At 33.8% G+C, this 26,743-nt stretch overlaps 1 protein-coding gene across 1 annotated transcript; it reads left to right on the top strand.

Annotated features, from left to right (window-relative positions):
• The first annotated feature begins 3,957 nt into the window (after positions 1-3,957).
• Positions 3,958-24,083, top strand: LOC124359008 (HIG1 domain family member 1C-like). Its single transcript, XM_046811339.1, has 3 exons — positions 3,958-4,140; positions 16,308-16,391; positions 23,581-24,083. Exons 1-3 carry the CDS (start codon positions 4,122-4,124, stop codon positions 23,787-23,789), a joined length of 312 nt encoding a protein of 103 aa, XP_046667295.1. The 5' UTR covers positions 3,958-4,121; the 3' UTR covers positions 23,790-24,083.
• The last annotated feature ends 2,660 nt before the right edge of the window (positions 24,084-26,743 follow it).

Below are 26,743 nucleotides of genomic sequence, written 5' to 3'. Positions count from 1 at the left end.
CACAAAAGGATTTGCTTGTATAAAATACAAAATCCGCTTTCACATAAAAGCTCTCCTGCCCACTCAACGACATCACCACTAAATTTGTACATTTGAGAGCGCATTCATTATTTATTGAACAAAACCAATAATACTTGGATTTTCATCATTTGAAATGTTATCAATATCAGGCATTTATATATTTTTAAAGCGGCTTTTATGTCTTTATTTCCTTTTTACAACTACTTAAAATTAGATAGTTTCCTTAAAAAAGGATAGGCCGATACTCTTTTAAAACTTTTCTCTCGACCCTCAAGGGATACTGACCTGCGCGAGGATCTAATCAAGTATAAGGGAGAGGAGTTGTCTGCGGTATATCTAAGCCTGATCATAAGTCAAACGTCTTAGACCGCTCGGCCATCGGCTCTTGGGAATTTCATGAAATTCTAGTTTATTTTAAGAAGCTTACATCGTTATGAATTTACAGCTTCACGACAGGAAAGTCTGCATAGCGCGATATTACTAAATTTTAACTTAAACTTAGATCAATCGATAGTGAAACGCCACATAGAAACCCTGATATATATTAACAGTTAAATATCCAAGTAGTGATATTGAGTCCCACAAGTGGGAATGATTGAATATCACCGTTCTGAATTCATAGCTTCACTACAGGGAAGTCTACATATCATCGTTATGAATTCACATCTTCACGACAGGAAAGTCTGAATATCATCGTTATGAATTTACAGCTTCACGAAAGGGAAGTTGGAATGTCATCGTTATGAATTCACATCTTCACGACAGGAAAGTCTGAATATCATCGTTATGAATTTACAGCTTCACGACAGGGAAGTTGGAATGTCATCGTTATGAATTCACATCTTCACGACATGGAAAGTCTGAATATCATCGTTATGAATTTACAGCTTCACGACAGGGAAGTTGGAATGTCATCGTTATGAATTCACATCTTTACGACAGGAAAGTCTGAATATCATCGTTATGAATTTACAGCTTCACGACAAGGAAAGTTGGAATGTCATCGTTATGAATTCACATCTTCACGACAGGAAAGTCTGAATATCATCGTTATGAATTTACAGCTTCACGACAGGAAAGTCTGAATATCATCGTTATGAATTTACAGCTTCACGACAGGGAAGTTGGAATGTCATCGTTATGAAATTCACATCTTCACGACAGGAAAGTCTGAATATCATCGTTATGAATTTACAGCTTCACGACAGGGAAGTCTGAATATCATCGATATGAATTCACAGCTACACGACAATGAAGTTGGAATCACGTGATATCACTACAGAAATAAAGTAAAGCCAGTAATAAAAGCAACAGCGATTTAGGAAAGTTATCACCTTGAGAAATGGATGTCGCAACAATACAATATCCCCAATTTGTCACAGGAATTACTTGTTTAGTGCTGACAAACGCTCTCTGAACTGACCTGGTAATAAATCTGGACTATAAATTGTCCGCAATCTGTTCCACGCTCAACTATAGAGTCCTCCTCTATTCGTGCACATTCAATTCACTATCACTATCACTCACTTCAGCAGTGTCCGTGTTGTCGTTCCGCGTAATTTAACATTACACATATATTGCAACAATGGTTTTGAATTATTATAGGTTTGGTGTATAATAATATTCAAGAATCTAATATTTAAACTATCTGAATCGTACCAATGGTATTGAGAAAAACTGCCACATATATAGAAAACGTCTAAAACGTCCATAGGACCTACTTACCATAGCGTATTCAAAACCCAGAATGTTTCTCTATACAGAGCGGAAGTTTCATTATAGCAGACAAACAATATAATGAATTATTGGACATTTGATGTAAAAAGTAAGCATTTTCTCGCAAACGGATGTATTTAAACCAAATTTACTTATAAGACGTCCAAGATCGAACTATCTTACATTCAAAACCGTTATATTTAATTGTTCAGAAAATATACTTTCGAGTTTAAAAAAGCTTAGAGCACATTAATATCACAACAAATTCAATGATGTGATCAATGTGGATTTAAAAAATCTAAATTATCCCGATTATACTGAGAAAAAACTGCAATACATATGGAAATGTCGATAAAGTCCATGGGACCTAGTTTCCATAGCATATTCAAAACCCAGAATGTTTCTCTATTACAGAGCGGAAGTTTCATTATAGCGGACAAACAATAATGAATTATTGGAAATTTGATGAAAAAGGAAGCATTTTCCTCGCAAAACGCAAAAAGTATTTAACCTAATCTATTTACTAGCCGTCCAAGATCGTGATATCTCACATTTATTACCGTTATATTTAATCGCACAAAAATATACATCCGATTTAAAAAAAAAGCACATTAGTACTACAACGATATATTAAAACTATTATAATAACTTTGTTTTTCTGTCATGAATTAAATCTTTCTAAATTAGGATTTCTCCGGTACTTGTGCTTTAGAAGCCCAGCCACTGTTTAATATTTTCGCTAATTTATTGTAAACCATTTAAAAGTAATTAATATGACGCATTAAATTTTCATTTGTAATATTTAGTGAAGACAGTATAACAGGATTTCAGACATTTGATCTCGTTATAGGGTTACAAAAGGTATAACACAACGTTTTTGAGAATTGGGATCTATCCTCTTCGTCAGGTGGGGAGTTATTAGTGCATACAAAAAATAAAGAACAGGAAGAGAAAAAAGCAGGGAAAGAAAAGAGTTCAACAATACCCAGAGGCTGCTTGGAGTCACATACTCTGCAGTGACAACGCCAGGACTAGACTGCAAGCAGCTTTTTGGGTATGTTTGAACTATTTTCTTTCCCTTCTTTACTTGTTTCTGTGCGTTATTTTTTATGTACTAATACATCCTCCACCTGACGAAGAGGATGGATTCCAATCCCCAAAATGTTATGTTGTACATTTTGTTTCCAAAACTATGGCAGATGTCCGAAATTATGTTATCCTGTCAAAACCCTTCCATCGTCAATAACAAACTTTAAACACATAATTTAGTAAAGAGTAACAATAGACTCTCCAGGTTTGCTTTAAGACGTGTATTGCCTTTACAAAAACATATCACAAAATGAGGTACACTTCCGGGATACATTCTCTCAAAATCGAAAAAGAGGGGAAGGGCATTGAAAAATGTGAAGTACACCAAAATCCAAGTCCCATTGTTCTGGAAATATTTTTAAGTAGTATTATTTGTCTAAGTTATATAATTAAAAAGTGCTAGGAGGAACGCACATTTTACTGTCTGGTGTATATGTATATTGTACCATTCTGTAAATTTGCCATAAGAGGTAATACGGTTCCACCAACTCACTGGAGTTTAACCTCGTATAAAAACTGGAAGGTTTCTGGTTGTACAATAATAACATTGTTGAGAATAACTCTGTTGCCTATAAAATTATATATTTCTCGTATAATCCGGCCACATTCTATTTCTACTAGACTAGACAACACGTCAACTCAAAAAACTTTACTTCCTTATTATTATTCAGATTTACAGTCAGATAAAACTATTATTTAATGTCTTCCACAAGGAAAGGAAATCCATCTTGTCAATGACGACCTGTTAGATCTTAGTAAAAGTTCGGAGATAGAAGCATACATTAAATTCGTTGGAACATTTTGGAGGAACTCTGAACTCAGTAGATTGAAACGTTACTACATGTCGCTCACTCATCAAAGTTTAAAAAAACCTATTGAAACAGCTGTATTTTGTTTGAAAAATATTTTTGCGACAGATAATTTTACTGACGAATTGCAAAGTTTTGTACAAGCATCTAGCTTTTGGCCATTTTAAATTTTTATCGTTGCACTTCCCTGTACATCTCAGGTTTATCTTATCTAGAGTAAAACAAATACTATCAAGGAAAACCACGCGCTGTGCTATTTATAATCAACTCCAGACTGGAATAGACCCAGATCAGCCGGCGCGATAAAGTGAGAGTTGTTTGTTGTGGTGCGTACATGCCGTTTGCAAGGTTGCAGCAGGCGGCGTTGTGGTCACAAGCACGTACGCAGGGTCAACGTACCGTTGGAGGGAGAGGGGATTGGGAACTTGAGTAATCTATCCATTGAGCCCATTATACTACATCACAGACTGCACTCTGCACTGGAACATGGAGCAACAACTTGTAGGTCAGTCGCTTGGATTAATTATACTCTATCTCGTACTTTTCTTCTCATTTTCACTCTTCATCGTGCCTTACAAACTACCTTTGTTCCAAACTATGTTTTACAATGTTAACGCTCAATTAAATGTTCATTTTTTGCACATAGTATAACATTTTTATCGTAACAGCTCGTTTATATAATTTATAAAACTAATAACTATTTAACCGTTATCAATCATTTAGGGTTAATTTTTAATTCTAAATTAATAATTAAGTTTGGTTAAATTGTATTAAAACTAATTTATAAAACAAAATAATTTAATATCTTTTTAGCCCCAATGATCATATACAGGGTTACTAAACAAATTCTTAGATATATGTCACTCTGATTGAATTATATAAAAATTATATTTTACGTATCTGGTGATCATCAACACATTCTACTTAGTTCTTATGTATAACCGTTATTTAAAATAAAATAAATCATGGTTAATTACTGCTGAATTTCAGTAAATACCATAATTTGCTAATTCCCGCAGGAAGTGTGACCTATACAAGTCGTTTTTTGTGGGTACCCGATCAAGAGAATTTTGGACCGATCCTAACCACTAGAACACATTTTGAACATTTCTTAAAGGATATCTGTTTGGGGATAGAAACAATAATAAACAATTTTCTTCCAAATTGCTACAAACATTTCGTTCAAGATTATGTTAGATAAGGTCGTAAATGATTTTCAGAGTTTTCGTATACAAGAATGTGAGATTTTTAAATATAGGCTATATTTGTGATAGCCAAGCAAAATTTAAAGTTCCAAATAAATTTAAATATACCTGTACACTCACGCACACAATATACTTGACTGAAAACGAAAACAGGGAATATTCCAATCAGATCCTCTTTCTACATAGACTAACAAAACTTGAGAAACTATGAAAAAATAAAATTATATGTACCTCAAATATGCCACTTCAGTTTCGAATTTACCATAGCGCTTCACCATATTACATTTTATTACATGCTTTCACCAAGACATAATAATTTCGATTTCAGGATTCCTCCACACTGGCCTAAAATAGTTCTTGTATTGTTGAATTCTGAGATATTCAATTAAATGTATGCTGTATGGAAAATTGAGATATTTCATTACATATGTTACTTTTCCTTCAGACACCGGAAACACTACTCTTAAAGACTTCGGTTCTATGTAGTTTTTAAGTATCCTAAAATGGTTTACTAATTGGAATATCTATAAATGATCGTTTAAGATAGTTTTATAATGCCATTTAAAAGGGATGTGCTTATGATTACCCTATAATTCAACAGGAAAATGCATAATTAGCAGGATCAAGATGTACTTGTAGCCTTCAAGACGTATTCATGCAAATAAAAACATTCATGTACGGTAATTGCTTTCAACAATTGCAGGCGTTGTTATGATCTGGAGTTGCTTTCACACTATGTCAGTTTGGGTCCCTGACTTTATTAGATATTTATAACGTGAATATAATTATTAATTTATATAAAATAGCACATCCCATAGGAGGCAAGTTTAGTAGAGTATTTTGTATAGTACAGTATTGTTTGTATATTAAGTTATTAATCTATAGTAGTAGCAATAAAGATAAATAATTAATATTATTAGACTATCGATATTTAAATGGTTATACACATTGCATTATCCAAACAAAAACTTTATTAGTTTAAAGTTAAATAGAGTATATTTATATTTTATAACCTTTTGTAATACTATATCGTTCTGATGAAGAGGTCGTTGAGGGTATAAGATAAACAAGCGGTATTTCTAGTTTTGTACAGTATAGGTATAGATAGTACAAGTATATGAGCACTTGAGGAGCACTTTACAATTACCTTACCGCTTCTGAAGTGTGAAAAATATTATATATTTCCTGGTGTTATAGTTTATCATAATCGATCAAATATAAAAATTTAGTTATTATTATAATTCTTCACGTTATTTTGGTCTAACGAGAGTAAGTTCGTAATTTCATGATTATTTCTACATGTAAGATTCGTAACAAACAAGTTACTGTACCTCTAATAGCTCGCTATTAGTATTCAAGACACATTTATGATTGTAAAACTGGGCTAATTGAGAATTAATTATGGTTTCGTATAACTATACTTAATTTAATTTCAGATCTCAATAATGCAGTAAATATATTTAATTATAAGTTATTTTATGCTTAACACGCACGTAATAGAGGCGTCATAGAAGAATATTTTAATTGGCTTCTCAAAGAATCTCAGTTATAGATAAGGCGAAGAGCAAACCTGATCCAAATATAGTACAGACATGAATGGTTATGGAACAATTCATGAAATTTGTTTGAAAGACAAAACAAATGTGATATCAGGTTAGCCAACACAACATTTCAACAATGAGTATATAATTACAGGAGCATATATAATAAGTTTATTAGTGCCTGATCGATAGGAGATATTTGTAAACATTTTTATGTATTATATAAAAACTGGTATTGTCATTTTAAAAATATTCCTGATTCCTAGGAACAAAGTCAGTCCACCAACAATTGGATGCATTACATTTTTTTATATTAAACATATTTCTCTTTTAATAAGTAAACATAATATATGTTTTTACAAAGTTACTTTGCAAGATGGGATTTATTTTAATGGCTTTTGTAAACATAATGGCTTTTAAATAGTTTTCCACTGGGAAAAGTCCAAGTTTAGGTCATATAAACTAGATATATTGTAAACTACATTGATTACTAGGTAAAATTGCGATATTAATGAGGAAAATCGTCACTTAATTATAACATAGTTTGAGTATCGTTTAACTTCAGTACAATAATTACGCCTAAGTAGTTTTATACATTCGACGCACTGCAGTATCGTACTTTATTGACAGTGTTAGGTCGGACGTTAATAAAGACGGGTAAATATCTGATTATGCCCTGTGTTTTACGTCCAGCAACGAAGTGCCGAGTGCGGAATGAAGTGGAGAGAAATATATAAGTGGTAGCGGCAGAGGCAGAGGCGGTGAAATATTCAAGCGCAGAGGTGCGGCGACACACTTCGTGTGTGACAAGTCCGATAAGTGATTCATGCCGTTCTAAACGAAACTTTTCCTCTTGTGGGACAGAATTTCTTGACAACCTAGATCTTATAAGTTGGAAAACTCAGAGCCATGAGTTACAATCACTGTAAACCGATATCATAAAAAATAAGACTTGTATCCCTTCAAATCAATGAACATTTGTCACGAATTTAAAAAAGTGTTTTAGGTCGATCCTTCTCGTACCAGCACTTACTCAAAATGTCTGCATACTTTACTGAACAAAACCACCTAGGTTCCAAAACCATCCCATGTTTACATTATGAACGAGTTACATTGTTATTATTTTGTACGTGAGTACGTGTTTATATACCTACGAGTACGTACGTGAGTACGTGTTTTATATACCTACGAGTACGTACGTGAGTACGATAATGATACCTTTTTATCATTATAAGATTTTTTTAGTTAATATTCTTCAATAAAGTTGTACTTTTTGTTGTTAATACTGAAAGTTTTTACAGTAAAATATTTAGTTTTATTATTATTAAAAATTAAGAATACGCCTTTTATTTGTTCAAGTTTCTATATGAGGTTAAACGTACGAAAAGGCCATGAGGCCCTAATTTCGCCTCAACTGATATTACCGGGTATCTTAAAAGTCCACCCTACTCCCTATTAACTTTCTAATGAATAGAGATGGAGTGATTAACTATTAAGATGTGTATATGATGAAACTTTTTAAAATGAACTCCTAGCTGGTAACTGGACTGAATGTATTACATACTAACTGGTAAACAATAAGAGAAGGCATAGCAAAACCAGCTATTGGTATTCCCAGGACTTCCTAATGGGCTTCAATGAGACAAAGCAAAACCTGCTATGTTAATTATGATTGTTGATGTTTGTTGATTCTTGTAATAACTTGTTTTATAAAGAAACAGGATTTTCCGGACATTTACAATCTTTCATTGATATAAAAAAATTAGTAACACTACATCTCGAGATCTGTAATCTGATCTCTTCTTCAGGTAAATAACTAACCGATTACATAATTAAATACTAGGTTAAAATAAACAAATCATACCAGAGCGTTGCGACACCCTTAATTCAGGAATCACAACCACCATGTGTGTGTCAACTTCACTAACGTTAACACATGTACTTGAGAAAAAACAAAATAATTAGTGTAAAAATCCTGTTTCCTTCACAATCCTTCCATCGTCAAAAACAAACTGCAAACAAAGACTTGCTTTACGATATCTTTACGTAAGTTCTCAAAATAACTAGTGAGTGAAGGTTCTATCTGCCTTACAATAACTCTAAATGTAACTTAAACTGTGGGGGTTTTAAAAACCAATTCTAAATTTAGTTGGCCACCAAATGTGATAGAGTAACATTAGATACCTGCAGTTTGCGCTATTGTTCTTCTTTTATATTGCCTTTAAATTGAGATGCTAGAAGTTCTTGTTTAAAAAATTTATACTTAACCCCAAAATACGCCATCTAGGGGGAGGGGCCAAACATTTTCATACATAAAAAACTGCTCAGAATGGTCATATAAACATCCTCCAAAGTAAGTAAATCACTTCATCTCTCTATTCTCAAGAAAGTTAAAAATGGAGGGAGATGGAACTTTTAAGACACCCCGGTATATTATTTAACGTAACATCAAGGCAAACTACTATGGCTCGTGAAATACAGTTGATATATAACTCCGTTATTTATGAAACTAAAGAAATAACCAGTTTTATAAACATTTCTTACATGTAAAATGGTTTTAGAGATATTGAGTACACGTCAATCACATGAGAATATACTAATCATATTCCAGTTGTCATATAAATCTAGCTACTTCTTCCGACTGAACCGGAAGAACTATTTTATTTCTTAACACTTTTATTGAATGATATTATTCTATGGTTATAAGTTTTCAGTATCATCATTATAATAGTACACTAACGTTATGATCTTTCAATATACCAGTGAATAATAGTACAGTGGAGAACTTAATGAATTATTTGAAAATTTGTAAGTAGTGCAAAAAATTATTTTAAAATTCAATTAAATTTTAATTGTTTTAAATTTAAGATTTTTAAATGGTGCAAATTAATCATTTCCATATGGATCAAATCTTTTAGTTCACCTTCAGACATGTTTCATATTAAAATGTAGAACTTGTAATGTAATGTAAAACTGCTGTATACTGAAATGTTTTTCAATCATCCATAATTCTTTGGTTACAAACCAAGGTGTAAACCGTATAAATAAATAAATCATTTTACCATCATTTCAATGAAGTAATTTACACATTCTTGAGTTGGCTCTTTAATGTCCAAAAGTGTGGACAAATTCACCTCTGTCAATTTTGATATCAATTGTATACTAAAAATAAAATCTCAACAGGTGGTAGTAAAACATGTTTATTATTAACCTTCCTAAAAATATAAACAGCCATTTATTGTAGCAATATTATTGATTTAAATGAAAGCCATGTAATATTATTTAAACATATTAAAGAGGAAGCGTGTCGGGTTCCCTGTTCTGATATTGGCCAGGCTACTTTGATCTGTGTGACCTCATTACTATAAATGAATGCTAATACTTTGCTCCTTAATGCTGAACAGACCTCTTGAACTTTGATTACTTTCGTATGATCAGAATAAATTTACTCATTTTACACTTGAAAGTGTGTCACTGTCCAACACACAGTAGAGGTTGAGTCGCTTTATCCTACAGACGCTTAATGGCACATTCCTTGGTATAATGCACATTCATGAATGAATCACTCATAATGGCTTTATAATTACATTGTAAATCCATTAGGAGTGTAATCAGGGGCCATTATAAAGCCACTGGAGCAAATCTCAATACTATTATGACTACTGGAAACTTATATGTGTAATGGTTTTAATTATAATTGCATTTTTTTTCTGTAACTATCTTTTCATACACCACTAATGAAATGTATTTTAAACTTTTGTCTTATTCCGCCTCCCCATGGGAAGCTTGTGTGTACGAGGATCTTATCAAACAGAATAAAGAGACCGGTCCGCTTCCGTAACAGTTCGACTGTTCTGATAAAAATTGTTATAGCAGATAAAATACGAACCTGCGGACCACCGACTCTCATAAATTATAAATTAAATATTATACTTCTTTATTAGTTTCTATTCATGGGTTTGGCCTGCTTTGTGCACAAACGTAAAGCAACATTTTATTGTGTTCACATACAAGTACTCAACAGGTTATACAAATGGACAAAAGTGTAACCAATAACTCTTAAAAAACTGCAGCTAAACATAATTTTAAGGAGATAAGAGGTATTTTATTATTATTCACACTAAACTTTTTTACGGGAAAACTTTCCAAATTCAGTTGCAAATTTGTATTGACCTCTCCCAGAATCGGAGCTGTGACTCCTCGGTTAGACAGCCGCAGCCTTACTACTACGCTAAGCTGGTCGCTCCAGTGTTTAGGCTTAGTTTAGCTAGATACAAGAATATTTATTGAAACCGAAACATCGTTTTATAGCTTGGGAATACTGTCATAGGCTAAAGCATTAAAGTTTGAAACTCACTCCATGAGTATAATCCAACCATCAAAATAAAGTAAAGGCAATCACGATTAAACATGTATCGTATGTGTGTCTACAGCAGATGGTAGTTATATGGTGTGTTGTAGTGGGATCAAATAGAATCCGAAATGATCGATATATACCACTCCAACTTTTTATGCCGCGTACACACACACACCCGCGCGCGCACCCACGAACGTTTAAAACGAACGATGGCTTTTATCGTTTTTACACCAAAGGTACCTAAACTACAAAACAGGGTCTTCTTGTGTTAACCCAAAGTCATCCAGTATAATCTACATGAAGAGTTATTCTCATTGTATCATCAGGTGCACAATCGATTGTACTAAGATATTTTAGATACGATCCCAAAGAACGACAGAGCAACCGATTTTTCTGCACATAAAAATGACAGACAGGTTTACGCAGAGAATTACAAACCTTCAGAGTAGAATAAAATGATTAGAGTTTACAAACGTGGATTTGAGTTTCGAAACTTTAGGTTAGAATCTGTTTGGCTGCTTAGTTGGGAGAAGTTTTACTACATAGTTGATGGCCAGGTTTAACACTCAAAGTTTATAAACTTAAACTTTAGCTGTGTTGTATGCACAGGTGTAAATTGTACCGTAAATTAGTTAATTAAATTTCATACAATGTAAATTTCGCAACCTAATCAGCCAGTATAATATAATATTATTTTACATCCAATGTTCCGGAACTAAATTATTGGGCGGAGTAACTACCTAATTGGCACGCGTATGATTTTTTTTCTTCTAACCCTTTGTAGCAGCCCAACTACGTAACCGATCAGACCTCGCGCGCTTTGTCCGTAAGTAAAATTTATCTTTTCGTATTATTAAATTAGCCCTTTGATGCCAAACGCATAAAATGAATGTAACGTAAAGTAAAGATGTGAATAGTAAAGTAACTTACCCTTGAAGATCTTTTATTTGCTTGATGGAGATAGATAAAGGTTGTGGCGTCGTCCTTATGGCGACGAGCACGTTGTTATAAATAGTAATTTGTATCATTAAATGGCTAATACCGTCGCGAATTTGTTTTAGGCGAGTTTACGTAGCTGATGTATCTCACGTGTTGTTTGAATAGATGGCTACCATTTCCCAACTTCTACTCCTCTTCTAGAAATAACCGTTCTTAGACTACAGCTTCAATGTATCGTGCCAAGACGCCGAAACCCGGGTTGTGAGTCTACCTATTGCGAAGGGAAAGTGAAATATTATTGTTTTGTAAAGTAAAACGTCGTACGCATAATTCAATAGAACATTGGATATTTTAGGCCCACCTAGAAGATATACTTTTTAGTTATTATATTCTAATTGGCAGCAACGTGGCATTACATAACTTTTCCTTTACCATCTAAAAGTGGTGCTTTTAAGTTTTCGTAATTAAACTGAACTTATAAGTAAACTTTGTATTTCTAGTATTTATTACTACGACCTCAGAAGTCACCACCCCCATGTGTTATCGTCATACGGTACAAAATTGAAGTACAAAGTACGTTTTGCAATGTTTTCACGGGAATTTCTTAGTTTCTACTTATTTCGGCATGATGGGAATTTCCTCAGTTACGTTGGGAAGTCTGTGTTAACCGTAAGAATAGTTCACTTGATATTGGCCGAATACATGAAACCTTAATATTATGCATATGTTAGCTCGTTAAATTTTGAATATCTTTCCTTTTCTTCACAAAATAAAGGCAGCCTATTAAAAAAAGTATTTATGAAAAAACTATAATAATAAGTTTTAGATGTGGGATAACATTACATTTTATTACATTACATTATCATTTCTAACGCAAGTAATCATTCATTTAATACTGCAATGACAAAATTATTGAAATTAATTAGTACACATCTAGTAACTATGATGGGAAGGGTTGATTCAATACAAATGTTGAAGTTAGCTCCATTTTGTGGTCCGTTTACTGCAGGTCTGAAATCTGAGACCGTCAGACTAGACTGAAGCTATCCAATGATCGATTTCCCAAACGAACACTGTATATTTTCTACAATAGAAACATCTAGACTACAAAAGAGCTCTGATGGTTCATTTAAGGAATATTTCATATCAAATTACTCATTTATCTTTTCATTAGTACATTTCAAACAAAACATGTCATACAAAGGTAGCTCTTGAAAGAATTATTGAAAGGCGATTCAATCAATTTTTAAAGTAAAGGGTTAACAAACTGGAATTCCTCTAAGCTGATTTTAAATGACTTGAATACATTATGTTTAAGAAAGTAGTTTACTGTATTCTTTCAACGGCATTGTAAACGTACATAGATGCTAGATTAATGAGTAAACACGGTGTGAGTAGAGTTGCTCCTCTGGGGATAAGTGTAATGAACGCTCCGGACTTGCAGAATTGGTGTAAGCCTCTGGCCAGGGCTCTAGACCCAGGATTCAATTTGGTGCTAGGCTCAGAAAACTCGCTGCTCTTTCCACTGATATTCCAATACCAGCGCCAATCTTTTATCTAATCCTGTGCTTACTCTGATTGTATGCAATTCTCATTGAATAGTATCACATTATTGGCTAGCATTTATCAAGTTTTAACTCGGAGTCGTTCTAAGAAACAATACTGGTGCTTTCAAAACCGTTAATTGTAATGGTTTGACTTTATACATGTGATCAAAACGTAATGGTTGTGCGTTACGGTTTTGTAGTGCAAGTGATCCCATTGCAAGTGATCAATTTTTCAAAAATAGGTGCAAAGCATCAAAATAAGGAAAATATTAAATGTGACATTATGTTAGCGAAAATTATGTTCCGTAAGAATAAAATACTTTTATAAAAAAGTTTCAATTCTTTATACTGTTAGGTGCAGCATTCAAATTTGGTACACTCATTAGCAGTATCCATAGAATAAATAAAAATATTGTGACATTTACTGTTTTTTAATGGAGACAGTTTTTAAGTATTAATGGCATATTTAAAAATGTTTCACCCTTTACCGGATACCTCTGTATACCAATTTCAAAGTATTACTTCAGTTATATTTCCTTAGTGTTTTTTTAATTAACATTAAACTGTACATAACAATTTTTGTATATAGGAACACATCAATCCTGTCCACTACCAACAAACGTAAATGTACAGTAGATTCTACTACGGGCTTAGTGATTCTAATACAGATCAGTTACTGTATACTTATCCACCAAACAACTTGCATAACTTACCCAATAAGCCCAGGTATCTTACCCATCTATGACAGATATTTATGTCACACATTATCGAATACTAACACCTGGGTTCTGGCTACATACTTCAGTGAGGTATCCATGATTTAACTTTGGGGGGAGGGGCAAAAGTTAACTCGTTATCCTAATTTTATAAGTAAACTCTATTATTGGTGTCCCTTTTGAAAAATTATCCAATCATTCTAGTATTCACAGGTTTGAACAGATTTATTTGTTAAATGCGTCAAAAAATAAATTAGTTTTAGCTAAACGCATAGTAATGTGTAGGTTATATTCGCTAAATTATATGGTACGTTAAAAACCATTTATTACAAAACTATAAAAGGTTCTCTCCGAATTGTTCTGTTAAATTACCAGCGTGAAGCAAGTACAAAAACCTCAAGTCTTGAGGACTGCACATGCATTCATTTCAGGAGATAATGTCAAAAATCGGGATAGTGTAGAGCAATGTAAATCTATCATTTTAAGTTTAGACATTTGAAAATGTATCATAAGTTAATAAGCAAATAACGTATGTAAAAATATTCTTCTCAGACTTTTTTATAAAATCCTTTCCAAATATCGACCTTATGAGTACGCACGTCATTGGCAATTGACGTATGTATAAATGTATGTATAAATGTATGTATTGTTGTGAAGAAAGTTCTCTTGAATAATATGACGCATCGCTGTCTATATCTGATTTGCTCAAGGTCAGTTCTTAAGTAAAAGTTCTGGCATTCATGTTGTTTCTAAAATATCAATTCTCTGGAGATGTTGGTCAAAGTGATCATCATTATCAATTCAATAGTTCGCACCAATACAATGTCTGAAAATCTGGCGCTGCCACAAACTTGACTCCTAGAATCTGGAAATAGATCCCGAAAGGTCGGCATAGAAGAAGTTCAAAATTTGCACCTGATGGGAATTGTACACCTTAAGAGACAGAATACTTCTTCGCCTAGACTGAACTGTATTTTGTAGTGGAGGTGTTTGATGTTATAACGATGTAAAATAGTTCATTATGAGCTTCTTCGTCGTCAACCTTTTTATCTCTTCAGATTAACATGATTCTAGATTCCAGGAGTGAGGCTATAAAAGCGTCAGATACCAGACGTTGCACTAAGATGAGGGTGAGCTGGATCTAAACTCATCATTGACATTGAATCAACCCTTCCCACCAAAGGATACCATTAAGCGTTAAAATATCAACACAATTAATTAAAACCTTTAGATTAAATCTTGAAATAATGAATTGGTTTGCGTTAAGCGATATAGACGGCAAATTACCGCTAAAATAATAAAGGACTGACAGATATAAGGTGATTTTAACAATAGTGGGTCCAGGTGTGAGCATAAGGTGTCTGTGCGCTGAACACCAAACTGTGAATGGAAGATTTAATTAGTTACGACATAAATACGGACTGACGTACAATATAAACGCTATTTATTTCATATAAATCTAAATTGCAAATATGAGGAATATCTTCCAAAAGATTAAATTTAGATAAATTTCTACAGAAAACTTTTAAAATCTAGGTTGAACATTAAATGTGAATGCGTCAACAAGGATGGATTCCAGTATTAAGTAAGAAGATACTTGAAAGTTAGATAACATTTACCTATTCCTTTATGAGCATGGTACGTCTGCAGTAGTCTTTAAAGTCACTTAAGTATAAAGTAAGTCTTAACATAGAAAAGGAACCTCTTATAATTCTGTCAACAATAACACCCATATTTCAAGAATTGGTTAGGAATAAACATATCCATATCTCTCATTGTGGTAGGAAGTTTAGCAGTGAAAACAAATAATATTAAACATTTTAATTCAAGTTTACTACCTTTTTATTTCCTTAGCTTATAATTGTATAAATATTCCTGTTTATAAACATTTTTCAAGTAAAATCAAACAAATTAGTCTTTGTCAATCAATATTAAAATAGTCATGAAAATCAATGCCGCAGGAATTAAATGTAGTGAAAGTTTCTTTAACTTCTTGCATTAAGTGAATACAAATCTTCAATACCTTAAGAGCCACTTTTCTTTATTGGTGTAACCAGTTTCTATTTGGAATCTTCAAAATAACTATTCCTTCTAACACTTATGTACTATAATCTCATAACTTAGCATTTCTTAAAATTTACTAACTGCAATCAAGTTCATAATCCGAAGGTTTTATTGTATGAATTTAATCAATCAATTAACTTCTCATTATTCGTTCAAAGATTTATAATCCGTGAATGCGACCTACATTTCATTCTTGGCTATCCAGATTATATGTTTCTTTTTAAGCACATAATTGTGTATTGTTTTCCCCAATAGCACTTGAAAATGAACTCACTATGACAAATCTTATTTTTCTTTTTTCAGAAGAGATTAACATGCTGAACCAGCAGGAGTCTCTGGCCGAGAAACTAACAAGAAAGCTCAAGGAAGATCCTGCAGTCGGAGTCGGTAAGTCTATATCCGCAGGAAATAACAAACTTGTCTTCACCATCTTTATCTGTAGTGTGCTGGTTAGTTCCAAAGCTCTGTTTAGAAGTTTACTTTGTTGTTTGAGTCCTGAGCTTTGTTCTAACTGATGTCCGACCCACAGATAAATCAGCTCTATCTTAAATCTCTAGTACTTTTGGAGAAGGAAAGCTACGATTGAAAGGAAAACAATTGTTATGGACATTTGCTGTAGCCTTGAATCTGTACCATAGTTCAAATTCATTTATGCTGAATCGCGGTAGGCTCTTATTAACTAGACGCGGTGCGGGGACATTGTTTGTTCAGTTGGACCGGCAATCAGCTGATCGGTCAGTGACGTATCGGGTGATACGTTCCGACCCGGCAAGCCTGGAGAGGGAGAGAAGTGTTCAGTCGAGTCTTGGCGATTGAGGAGTACGTGTAGCGGTCGAGTTAGTAGCTGAAGTTCTTTCTCTAACCCAATAGTTGGGATTTAGAGTAATTTATTTTTCGTGGGTAAAGTCAATTTGAAGTATTTAAAATTTTTAGTGCGTTTTTAAGATCCGATCTGCCTCCGTAATCTTCAAAGTAGTAAGTCCCGTACCAGCGTATAGTTAATATCTTTTATTTTATAATACTGTATTAAAAATTTTCTTAACGCCCAACTGTGCCAAATTTGTCACATGAAGTTTTTGTGCATGTAAATTTTGGTGTCAGAATGAAAATATCAACCTTAAATGCCCATTGTGACACATATGGAACTATTTTCAATAAATTTACTGTACTGTGCTGTTGCCTGGTGGCAGTTATGTGAACTACAGCCAGTGAGAAGATCTACCATACACAGTAAACACCAATTCTTCATAACCTCTAAGTCTTCATACCTGTATTTTAGCAGAAAAAAAGTAAGTACCCTTTTTATAAAAATATGGTCTAGTTTACATAGTTAACTGAAAGTGTGTGTTACAGTAGTTTTAGTTCATAAATATGTCTAGTTTATGTTTTATGATGCTTTTTAGGTTTGTGAAAATTTGTCACATTGGGCCACAACTGTAAAACTGCAGTTTTTCAAGTTCGTCCCAAAAAATGGCACATTGGGCATTAAAGTCAACCTACAAGCTTTTTGTACAACAATGTTTATTTTTGTCAGATGTACTTCCCTTCAGATCATGTCACTAAACTAAAATAAATACTAGTTAATATTAACACTGGCCCTCCTCCAGATATAATATCTGGCAGCGCTCCATAAAACCCAATCCTCTCAAGTTCAGTACAAGAAGAAGGAAAAAAAAACATTTTAGCTCCTACCTTGTTCAAGACGAAATGAAGTACAGACAGTCCAGTTGGATGACGGTTCAGTAGCGCTGGCAGGGCGCGGGCATTCAATTTTGGGTTTAAACAGTGCTGTTTCATTGGGCAGACTCGCCGCATCAGTCATGTTGACGGCACTCACGGGGACCCTATTGAATGCCAACATAATCAGTAGATATTCAGAGAAGTTTTACTATAACCCGAGAAATAATAAAAACTTAATTATGTTTGGCAGAAAGTAAATATAAAATATTTAAATTTAACAATTAAAAATAACCATCTGAAGCTAACAGTACCTTTTAAGTACCGAAAACTGTTTCCCGAAAATAACTCAAGACACCAAGTATTATAAGATACACTACTTGGTGACAATATTAAATATTACATACAAAACAAATTTTCAAATATTTAAACATTTACTTATAGGCTAGAACAGCCATACTAAATTATTCAGCTTGGTAACATTTACTTGTAATAGGCTATGTTCTGTTTATTATATGTTCTTTTCTTGTTATGACAGCACCATTTTTAATGCACACGGTTAGGATAATTCAGATTATGTTACACTAGGCTGTATAGAAAATTGTTTCAGCGGTGCTGTTATATACTAGTAAAGACAGCTCAATATGTTATTTATTTTAGTGTGAAATACATACTTTTTTGTGGTTTCGAAAAACAGGAAGAACACTTTGCGACAAGAAAACCGTTACACAAGGAACACAAATTACAAAATAAATAAATAAAACTACTTTTAACTAATCAAAGAAAATATATGTTTGCGTGGGGGAGAAAAACCATAACTAAAGTTAAGAGAGAGAAAAGAAAAAAACAATTACCTGCCGAAAGTCGGAGAATTAGCCAGCCATGGGCATCAGGACGACCAGTAGACAGCACGAGATTCACGTCGCCTCTGCCGAACGTGTCCGACCGCTCCTATCAGTAGCCGCTGCCGGTAATCAGCTGGTCGGTTAATCAGTCAAGGTCAACCACCTGACCTCGACCAATCAGTCCATCCAGGCAGAAAATAATCAATACGGTGACGGAGTTACTCCCCCACCGACTGACAAATTCCAAAAAAAACCAGCACCTGCTTGGAATGAAGTGAATCCAGATAACAGTGAGAAACCTTCTCCGCCAATGCTAGAATTAAGTAACGAACATGTACTTCAGTCCTCCAGTTGACTACTTCAAAGATTTTTTTTGACAATGACTTTTTAACTTTGATTGCTACTCAGTCAAACTTGTATAGTGTCCAAAAAAATCCCGAATAAACCCTTGAATACCTCAGAGAAGGAAGTAGAGCAGTTTATAGGCATTTGCATCTACATGAGCATTTTATGGTCTACCTAGGAGTAGGATGTATTGGAATGGAAATACACGAGTAGAAAAGGTTGCACATGTTATGTCACGTAACAGATGGGAGGAACTGAAGCCAACTTGCACTTCAATAACAATGATCACATGCCATTACAGAATGATCCAAACAAAGATAGGCTATTTAAAATCCGCCCACTAGTTGATGCTCTTCAAAACAAATTCAAAAACATTCCTATTGAGGAACAAATGCTCTGTGTTGATGAACAGATTGTGCCCTTCAAAGGCACATCTTTACTAAAACAGTACAACCCGATGAAACCCCCACAAGTGGGGATACAAACTGTTTGTACTTTGTGACAGCAAGGGTCTGATTCACAATTTTGAGATCTACACTGTCGCATACTACCTGCTACTTCCCTACCTGACATTGGAGCTAGTTCAAATGTTGTTTTACGACTGGTTGAACACTTGCCTCGTAATGAAAACAAATTCTTAATCTATTTTGATAACTGGTACTCATCACCAGCTCTCTTAGTGACTCTAGCAAATATTGGTTTCCAATCCCTCGGGAACCATTCGACTAGGACGATTTCCAGGCTTGTTGTTTTCATCTGACCAAGAAATGAAAAAAGAAAGGCCGTGGGTCTTATGAGGAAAAAGAGGCAACAATTGATGGGGTAAAAATTAGGGCTGTAAAATGGTTAGACAATCGAGGGGTGTCTCTTGCGTCAACTTTTGAGTCTGCTTGCCCTATCAACACTGTGCAACGCTTTGACTCTAAGGTCGTGAGCAGATTGATGTCACTTGCCCTAAAAATCGTTACAACATACAATAAGTTCATGGGGGGAGTGGACCTTCTAGATGGACTTATCAGCTACTACCGAATTAATCTAAGATCTCGGAAGTTTTATTTGAGGTTTTTTCTTCCACTTTGTTGACGTAAGTATTGTCAATGGATGGCTTCTCTTCAGACGAGACTGTCAACATAATGGATTGCTAAGCAGGGAGTAATGGATTTGCTAGCTTTCCGGTGTGAGGTGGCCGAGTCTCTTTGTAACTTAGGAGCTGACCCAATAAAAAGAGGAAGGCCATCAACAGACAGGGTAGAGAACGAATTTTCAAAGAAAAAGAAGAAAGGTCCATGTGTCAATATCCCTATACCAGATGTTAGAAAAGATGGAGTTGGACATTGGCCATCTGTTGTCGAAGATAGGCAGAGATGCAAGCATCCCCTTCTGCAAGCAGAAATCATCCATTATGTGTGAAAAGTGTAAAGTTCACCTCTGCCTAAACAAAGGAAAGAACTGTTTTGTGGATTTCCACTTGTAAGGTGCTCCTTATACTGTGTAGTAATGTGTTTTTACTTATAATTCTAAATATACTCGTAATTATGAAGCAATATACTATTAGTTTTTCTTATGTCCTGTTTACTTTCTCTAAAGTGCACTATTTTCTCTATTGCCCAATGTGCCAGATTTGGCACTTACCCAAAAATTTGTTAAATAGTAAATTTAAAAATCTGAAAAAAATTACAGGTCATCTAAGTACCATTTAAAGTAACTTTTAGCATAAAATAATTTTTTTTATATACTGCATCATGTAGTGGGCATTAAGAGGTTAAAAATTTCTAAAGTTTCCCATCTTTCAGAGTCTGAAAATTTAATTCAAATTTTTGAAGTTTTTGTGAATTAAATTTTGGTGATAAAGTAAATATCAAGTTTTGTGTTATATTAATTTTGAGTATTTTTGAGAAGAGAAACTTTTATTTTGTTTTGTTAATTTAAAACCATTTTTGGAGAAGTATACTTTTTTAGTTTAATTTTAATTTCAGTACCTTTTGATCAGACTCTTAATTAGATTTGATTGATTGAGTGATTTTTTGAATAAAATTGAATCAAAAGTTTGTAAACTTTGTAAACTTTTGGGTGAACTTGAATTTCGGAATAAAGCAAGTATTTCCGAAAAGTTGTTTAATTTATAAAGTATTTGCTCCATATAAATTTAAAATATATGTGCTGTAATAACGGTACAAATCCAAGGAGTTCGTTTAACTTAACGTTTTCTGTAACTTGTATCTGCTGTATGTTTCAATGGACCAGACCTAAAGCTTTTAAATTAAGTAACATATTGTAATATACGGAAAAAGGTTGTGTCCGAGAATTTAATGTCAATACCATCGACATTTTTAGCGTCCATATAGGCTTATTCTTTTTTCGAAAACCGAAAAAAATTTCGCAGCTGCGAGAGATTTTTTAAATAAAAAATAGCCAATACACACCCCACGCCACACCACGGAGAACCACGCTTTGCTACCATTTTGTCCCGAGTTAGCGAAACTAGACTTCACCGGGTCTCCTTAACCGCAACAGGAGGTCTCGGAAGCGCGCCCCTCCCAAACTCGGAGCAAAGCATAAAAAAAACAACCACATGCCACTAGTGGGAAGAGAGACAAAAGAGAGACAAAATTTCCAGTACATGATATAATTAATTAGATGGCAAACATTTTCATACAAAAATACAATTAACTGCAGCACCACGGTGCACCGCGTAACTTACAAAACTAAATAACAAAAATAAATAGAATTCCAATATTGACAATAACATAATAAATAGAAATTTGACATATAAAATAACATAATATAATATAGAAATTTGACATAAATAACATAGTTTCAGGTACGACATGTAGTAAATATAAAATTTTGAACGGTTAATTATTATGAAATGAGGGGAGGGAAAATGTTGTAGAATTTCTAGGCCCACTATTTTTTAAAAAGTAATTTTGTTTCAAGTTTGTAGCCAAAAAAATAAAAAAATAATATTTAAAGCCGATTTTCGAAGGAGGTGGGGGCTTAGTTGCCTCCACGAATCTGAATTAAAGATGAAATCCTCCCCTTCAGATCATGTCACTAAACTAAATAAATACTAGTTAATATTAACACTGGCCCTCCTCCAGATATAATATCTGGCAGCGCTCCATAAAACCCAATTCCTCTCAAGTTCAGTACAAGAAGAAGGAAAAAAACATTTTAGCTCCAACCTTGTTCAAGACGAAATGAAGTGTAAACAGTCCAGTTGGATGACGGTTCAGTAGCGCTGGCAGGGCGCGGGCATTCAATTTTGGGTTTAACAGTGCTGTTTCATTGGGCAGACTCGCCGCATCAGTCATGTTGACGGCACTCACGGGGACCCTATTGAATGCCAAACATAATCAGTAGATATTCAGAGAAGTTTTACTATAACCCGAGAAATAATAAAAACTTAATTATGTTTGGCAGAAAGTAAATATAAAATATTAAATTTAACAATTAAAAATAACCATCTGAAGCTAACAGTACCTTTTAAGTACCGAAAACTGTTTCCCGAAAATAACTCAAGACACCAAGTATTATAAGATACACTACTTGGTGACAATATTAAATATTACATACAAAACAAATTCTCAAATATTTAAACATTTACTTATAGGCTAGAACAGCCATACTTGGTAACATTTACTTGTAACAATAATTCACTGTATTTTTATTCATTCTGTAATATTAATTGTAATGTAAATTATGTAATTTACCAAATAATAAACAGTACATATTTCCCAAATAACAATAATTAAATTATAATCCAAAGCTAAGCCGTTCACGCTACTATAAAGCAAATAATTAATTAAACAATAAAATAGAAATCATGAATGTTGCCACCCAATTTTTGCACGCAACACAAAACACGAGGTAAAAAACATTTGCAAAGTCTGTACCGTCTCGCTTACACTAAATGAATACAAAATGATTACTAAATAAATAATTTCCGTTCGCCGAACGGATCAATTAGAAAGCACGGCGCAAAATTATAATATTTAACTGGCATAGATAAATAAATTAACAATTTAGAACGTTACGAAAGACAGGATAGAACACTTTGCGACAAGAAAACCGTACACAAGGAACACAAATTACAAAATAAATAAATAAACTACTTTTAACTAATCAAAGAAAATATATGTCTGCGTGGCGAGAGAAAAACCACCAACTAAGAGAGAAAAGAAAAAAAATAATTACCCGCCGAAAGTCGGAGAATTAGCCAGCCCTGACCAGTAGACAACCCAGCACGAGATTCACGTCGCCTCTGCCGAACGTGTCCGACCGCTCCGATCAGTAGCCGCTGCCGGTAATTCAGCTGGTCGGTAATCAGTCAAGGTCAACCACCTGACCTCGACCAATCAGTCCATCCAGGCAGAAAATAATCAATACGGTGACGGAGTTACTCCCCCACCGACTGACAAAAGTGGCCGAGGTGGGAAAAATAAAAAGACAAAACTATCCAAACTGAGCCCCGGCTCAATGTTAACTAGTCCCCCGAAGAATGTCCACGTGAAATTTCAGTATAATCGATTGAATACTTTACACGTGAAATCGTAAGAAACTGTCTTTCGCATGTACAATATTAGTTATAAGTTTTTATGAATTTCACAAGCAATTATTATTCTACTAGAGTTTTAATTAATTAAATATTCGTTTCAAATATTTTTGAGCAAAATCTAAAACATCCTTCATTTTATTGTTTGCTCTAGGCATGGCAGGTCTGGTTGCTGTTTGTGCCGTAGGCGGAAATCGTTACAGAAGAGGAGCTTTTACCATCCCTTCATCTCTGTACCTCCTTCAGCTGAGGGTCCTTGCCCAAGGGGCGGTGGTAGGAAGTTTAGCCGGAGGGATTGCTTATACCATGTATCAACACTTTCGGTCTGGAAGTCACGCTGCGGATGTGGAGAAGGAACAGTGAAGTGGAAGGATGTCTGATGAGGCTTTGGAAATCTACTATTTCAGATGATCATCAGAGGTGTTTCACTCTTCCAACTGCTAAAGTGAGAAGATGTGAATGAGCGCAAACCAAGGCACTATATTCGCGTGGATATCGATTGGACTTGTAATGTGTGCTATAAAGATATGTTAAGATTTTACATTTAAAATATATAAGATTTATTATTTTTAATAAGTAAATCTAACAAACTAGTTAAGTTAGGATAGCAACATATATTTCCTGTGAAAAATTCAATATATTAATTAATAAACAACATCTCTGTTTTAAAACAAAATCCTGCTTCATGATTCTTTTAAGTTGGAACAGCGACTTGAATGTATTTAATTGAAAAGTATATCATCTGAAGTACATAATTGAAATAAGAAAATAATAATTTGTATCACATATAATTCTGTTACGCTTCTAACAAAATATCTGTTATATTTAACCATATCTGAGGCAAATACTTCTAGCTGATTCGGACATGACTAATATTGCCCTACTTTGATTGCACTAGGAGAAGTAATAATGAATTTTCATCGTAAATATAAAAATTAACCCATTATACTTTTAGTCTAAGTTTGACCTTGAAACGATCAAATTGATACAATTTGCAACATGATAACAGGTAACTGATATGAATGTGCAACATCAAACACGAATATGCCCGTCTTTTTGGAATAAATTATGTCTCTAGTAATAAGATAGCAATTGCTTGTGTTTGGAAGCAAAAAACGTATTACTACACTTTATAGTAACCAAAACCTATTCGTCCTATAATTTACGAATATTCTTAAATACCCTTCGAAGAACTATTAATGGAAAAATTCTAAAACCTGGTATTTAACGTACACTTTATAAAAGCGCGTTATGTACTTGAATTTTAACTTTAAAGTAACTTGAAATTTCACACATCATAATATAACTTTTAAAAATTCTAAAAATGTTACAACTTCGTAACTGTTAGTTGTTTTCTTTGCAAAGGTTAGTTGTTATCTTACAAAGTGACTAAAAAGATATTCATATTTCCAAAATACTACAATTTAACACTTTGATAGTTTCACGATTTAACATTTTCCTAGTCTGATTAATCAGGGCAGGTCGTAAATACCTCAAGATGCACAGCAACTAAATGGGGTTTTCGATGACGCTTCTCTACATTAAGCGATAACACTAGAAGGGGGAGAATTTAATAAGCGGCCTTACACTCGTTACTCAATTTTTATTACCGAACGATTCGGTATATTATCCAACTTCGATATTATATATTAATCTTACACGACAAACATTATAATACATTAACAATAAAAATAACCCATTACAATAAAAAAATTAATTTAACAATAGCATTAAATAAAACAGAACCAACAGTAACCTAGATCTACATGTCAGATATCCTTTATGATACTTACCGCATGTCTGGATAGCAGTGAGCAACCGCTTTTGTCAAATTGAGGAAAGCATTCTTCTCAGACTGATACACTTCCCTGAAATAATTAAAATCGCAAAGATTGTTTGCTAGACAGTCTGCCAGTATTCCACTACTCAACCTCTGACCGATCACCAAGAACCGTTATTCTCATATTCATTGCTATTTCAAATTCTCCAAATATTGATTACTTCTTCTTGTTTATTGTTTACATTCATTAGTAGGTTGAAGTCACATTTTAAGTTGAATTAATTGTAATATCGAATTACTCGTTTGATAAAAACAATCGAATCGTGCCATAAAACAACCGAATGACGAGTATTGGCCGGAAACATTTACCTATTGGCAAGGTACTGGTATGCCAAGCCACGTGTAACAAGGTTCGCAGAGGCTGCATGCAAAGTTTCAAGTCTGTAGGTTATTTCATTCTCAAGATGTCCTGCGGATAGATGGCCAAACAATCATACATAAAAAAGTTGACAAGAAAATTACTGTGTGGGAATTAAGTTTCATGCAAATTTACATGCGAAATATGTCTTGCTCTAGTAATGCATTTATATTTTTGTTCATTAAATTGGGTTTCATATCAGCGTTTAAATATTAAAAGTCTATAATATAAATAATAAAAGTCATTACTAAATTATGTATGTGTTGGGGTAGTTAGACTATACGTGTTATTAATATGTCACATGTTCAAATCTCTAAGATCTGTATTGAATTAATTAAAAATGTATTTATTCTGATATTTTCTCGCTGCCATCGTGATTACCCACAAGATCAGAAGAATAATATACGCTAACGCTCAGCCAAATCGCGTGGAGTGCCTTGTATTAGTATCTAATTTAGTGTTCCTGGTGTATAAAAGAAGCTCCATACACAATTTCAAGTCTATAGGTCTGTTATTTTTCCAGTTATCGTGCGGACAGACAGATAGACTGACAGAAATGAAATTTGTTAAGCCCCTCGAGTGACAGGCTTCGCTAAAGCTCAGCCGGTAACGAAGATGCAATTACATTACGTCGAAATTATTATCCTTTAAGCCTCTCAGATTGGAATTTTCAATAAAAACAGATCCCGACGTGTTTGTTCGCGAATCGTTCTTATTGATGAAATCTTCTACTGGCTAATTCAATCCGACCAGATTTCTGGATGCGAATCTAATAAACTCATTTATATCGACGAATAAGATAGAATGAGTGATTTCCCTTGATAAAGCATCTTAATTTCAAACTCGAATCTGTTTACAACTTTATTTTAAACATCAATTAGAAGAATTAACGGAATTGGAAGTATTACAGAGTCGTTTATATATTTACAAAAACCTAAATACACGAACCGTAATTTTCTTGCAAACAAGTTACTTCGGCATTGTACTATAACAATATTGGTAACCTAATGCGAAAGCAGCCTAACCCTAGACCACTTTAGACACACTTTTAAGATTTACTTTCATTTCATGTAAATTGTCTACAATTTGTTTTCAATATCTTGGACCCCAAAACACCTA

The sequence above is a fragment of the Homalodisca vitripennis genome, chromosome 4, assembly GCF_021130785.1.
Source record: "Homalodisca vitripennis isolate AUS2020 chromosome 4, UT_GWSS_2.1, whole genome shotgun sequence".
In the NCBI taxonomy this organism is placed as follows: Eukaryota; Metazoa; Arthropoda; class Insecta; order Hemiptera; family Cicadellidae; genus Homalodisca; species Homalodisca vitripennis.
This window is presented reverse-complemented; position numbering and strand designations above follow the sequence as displayed.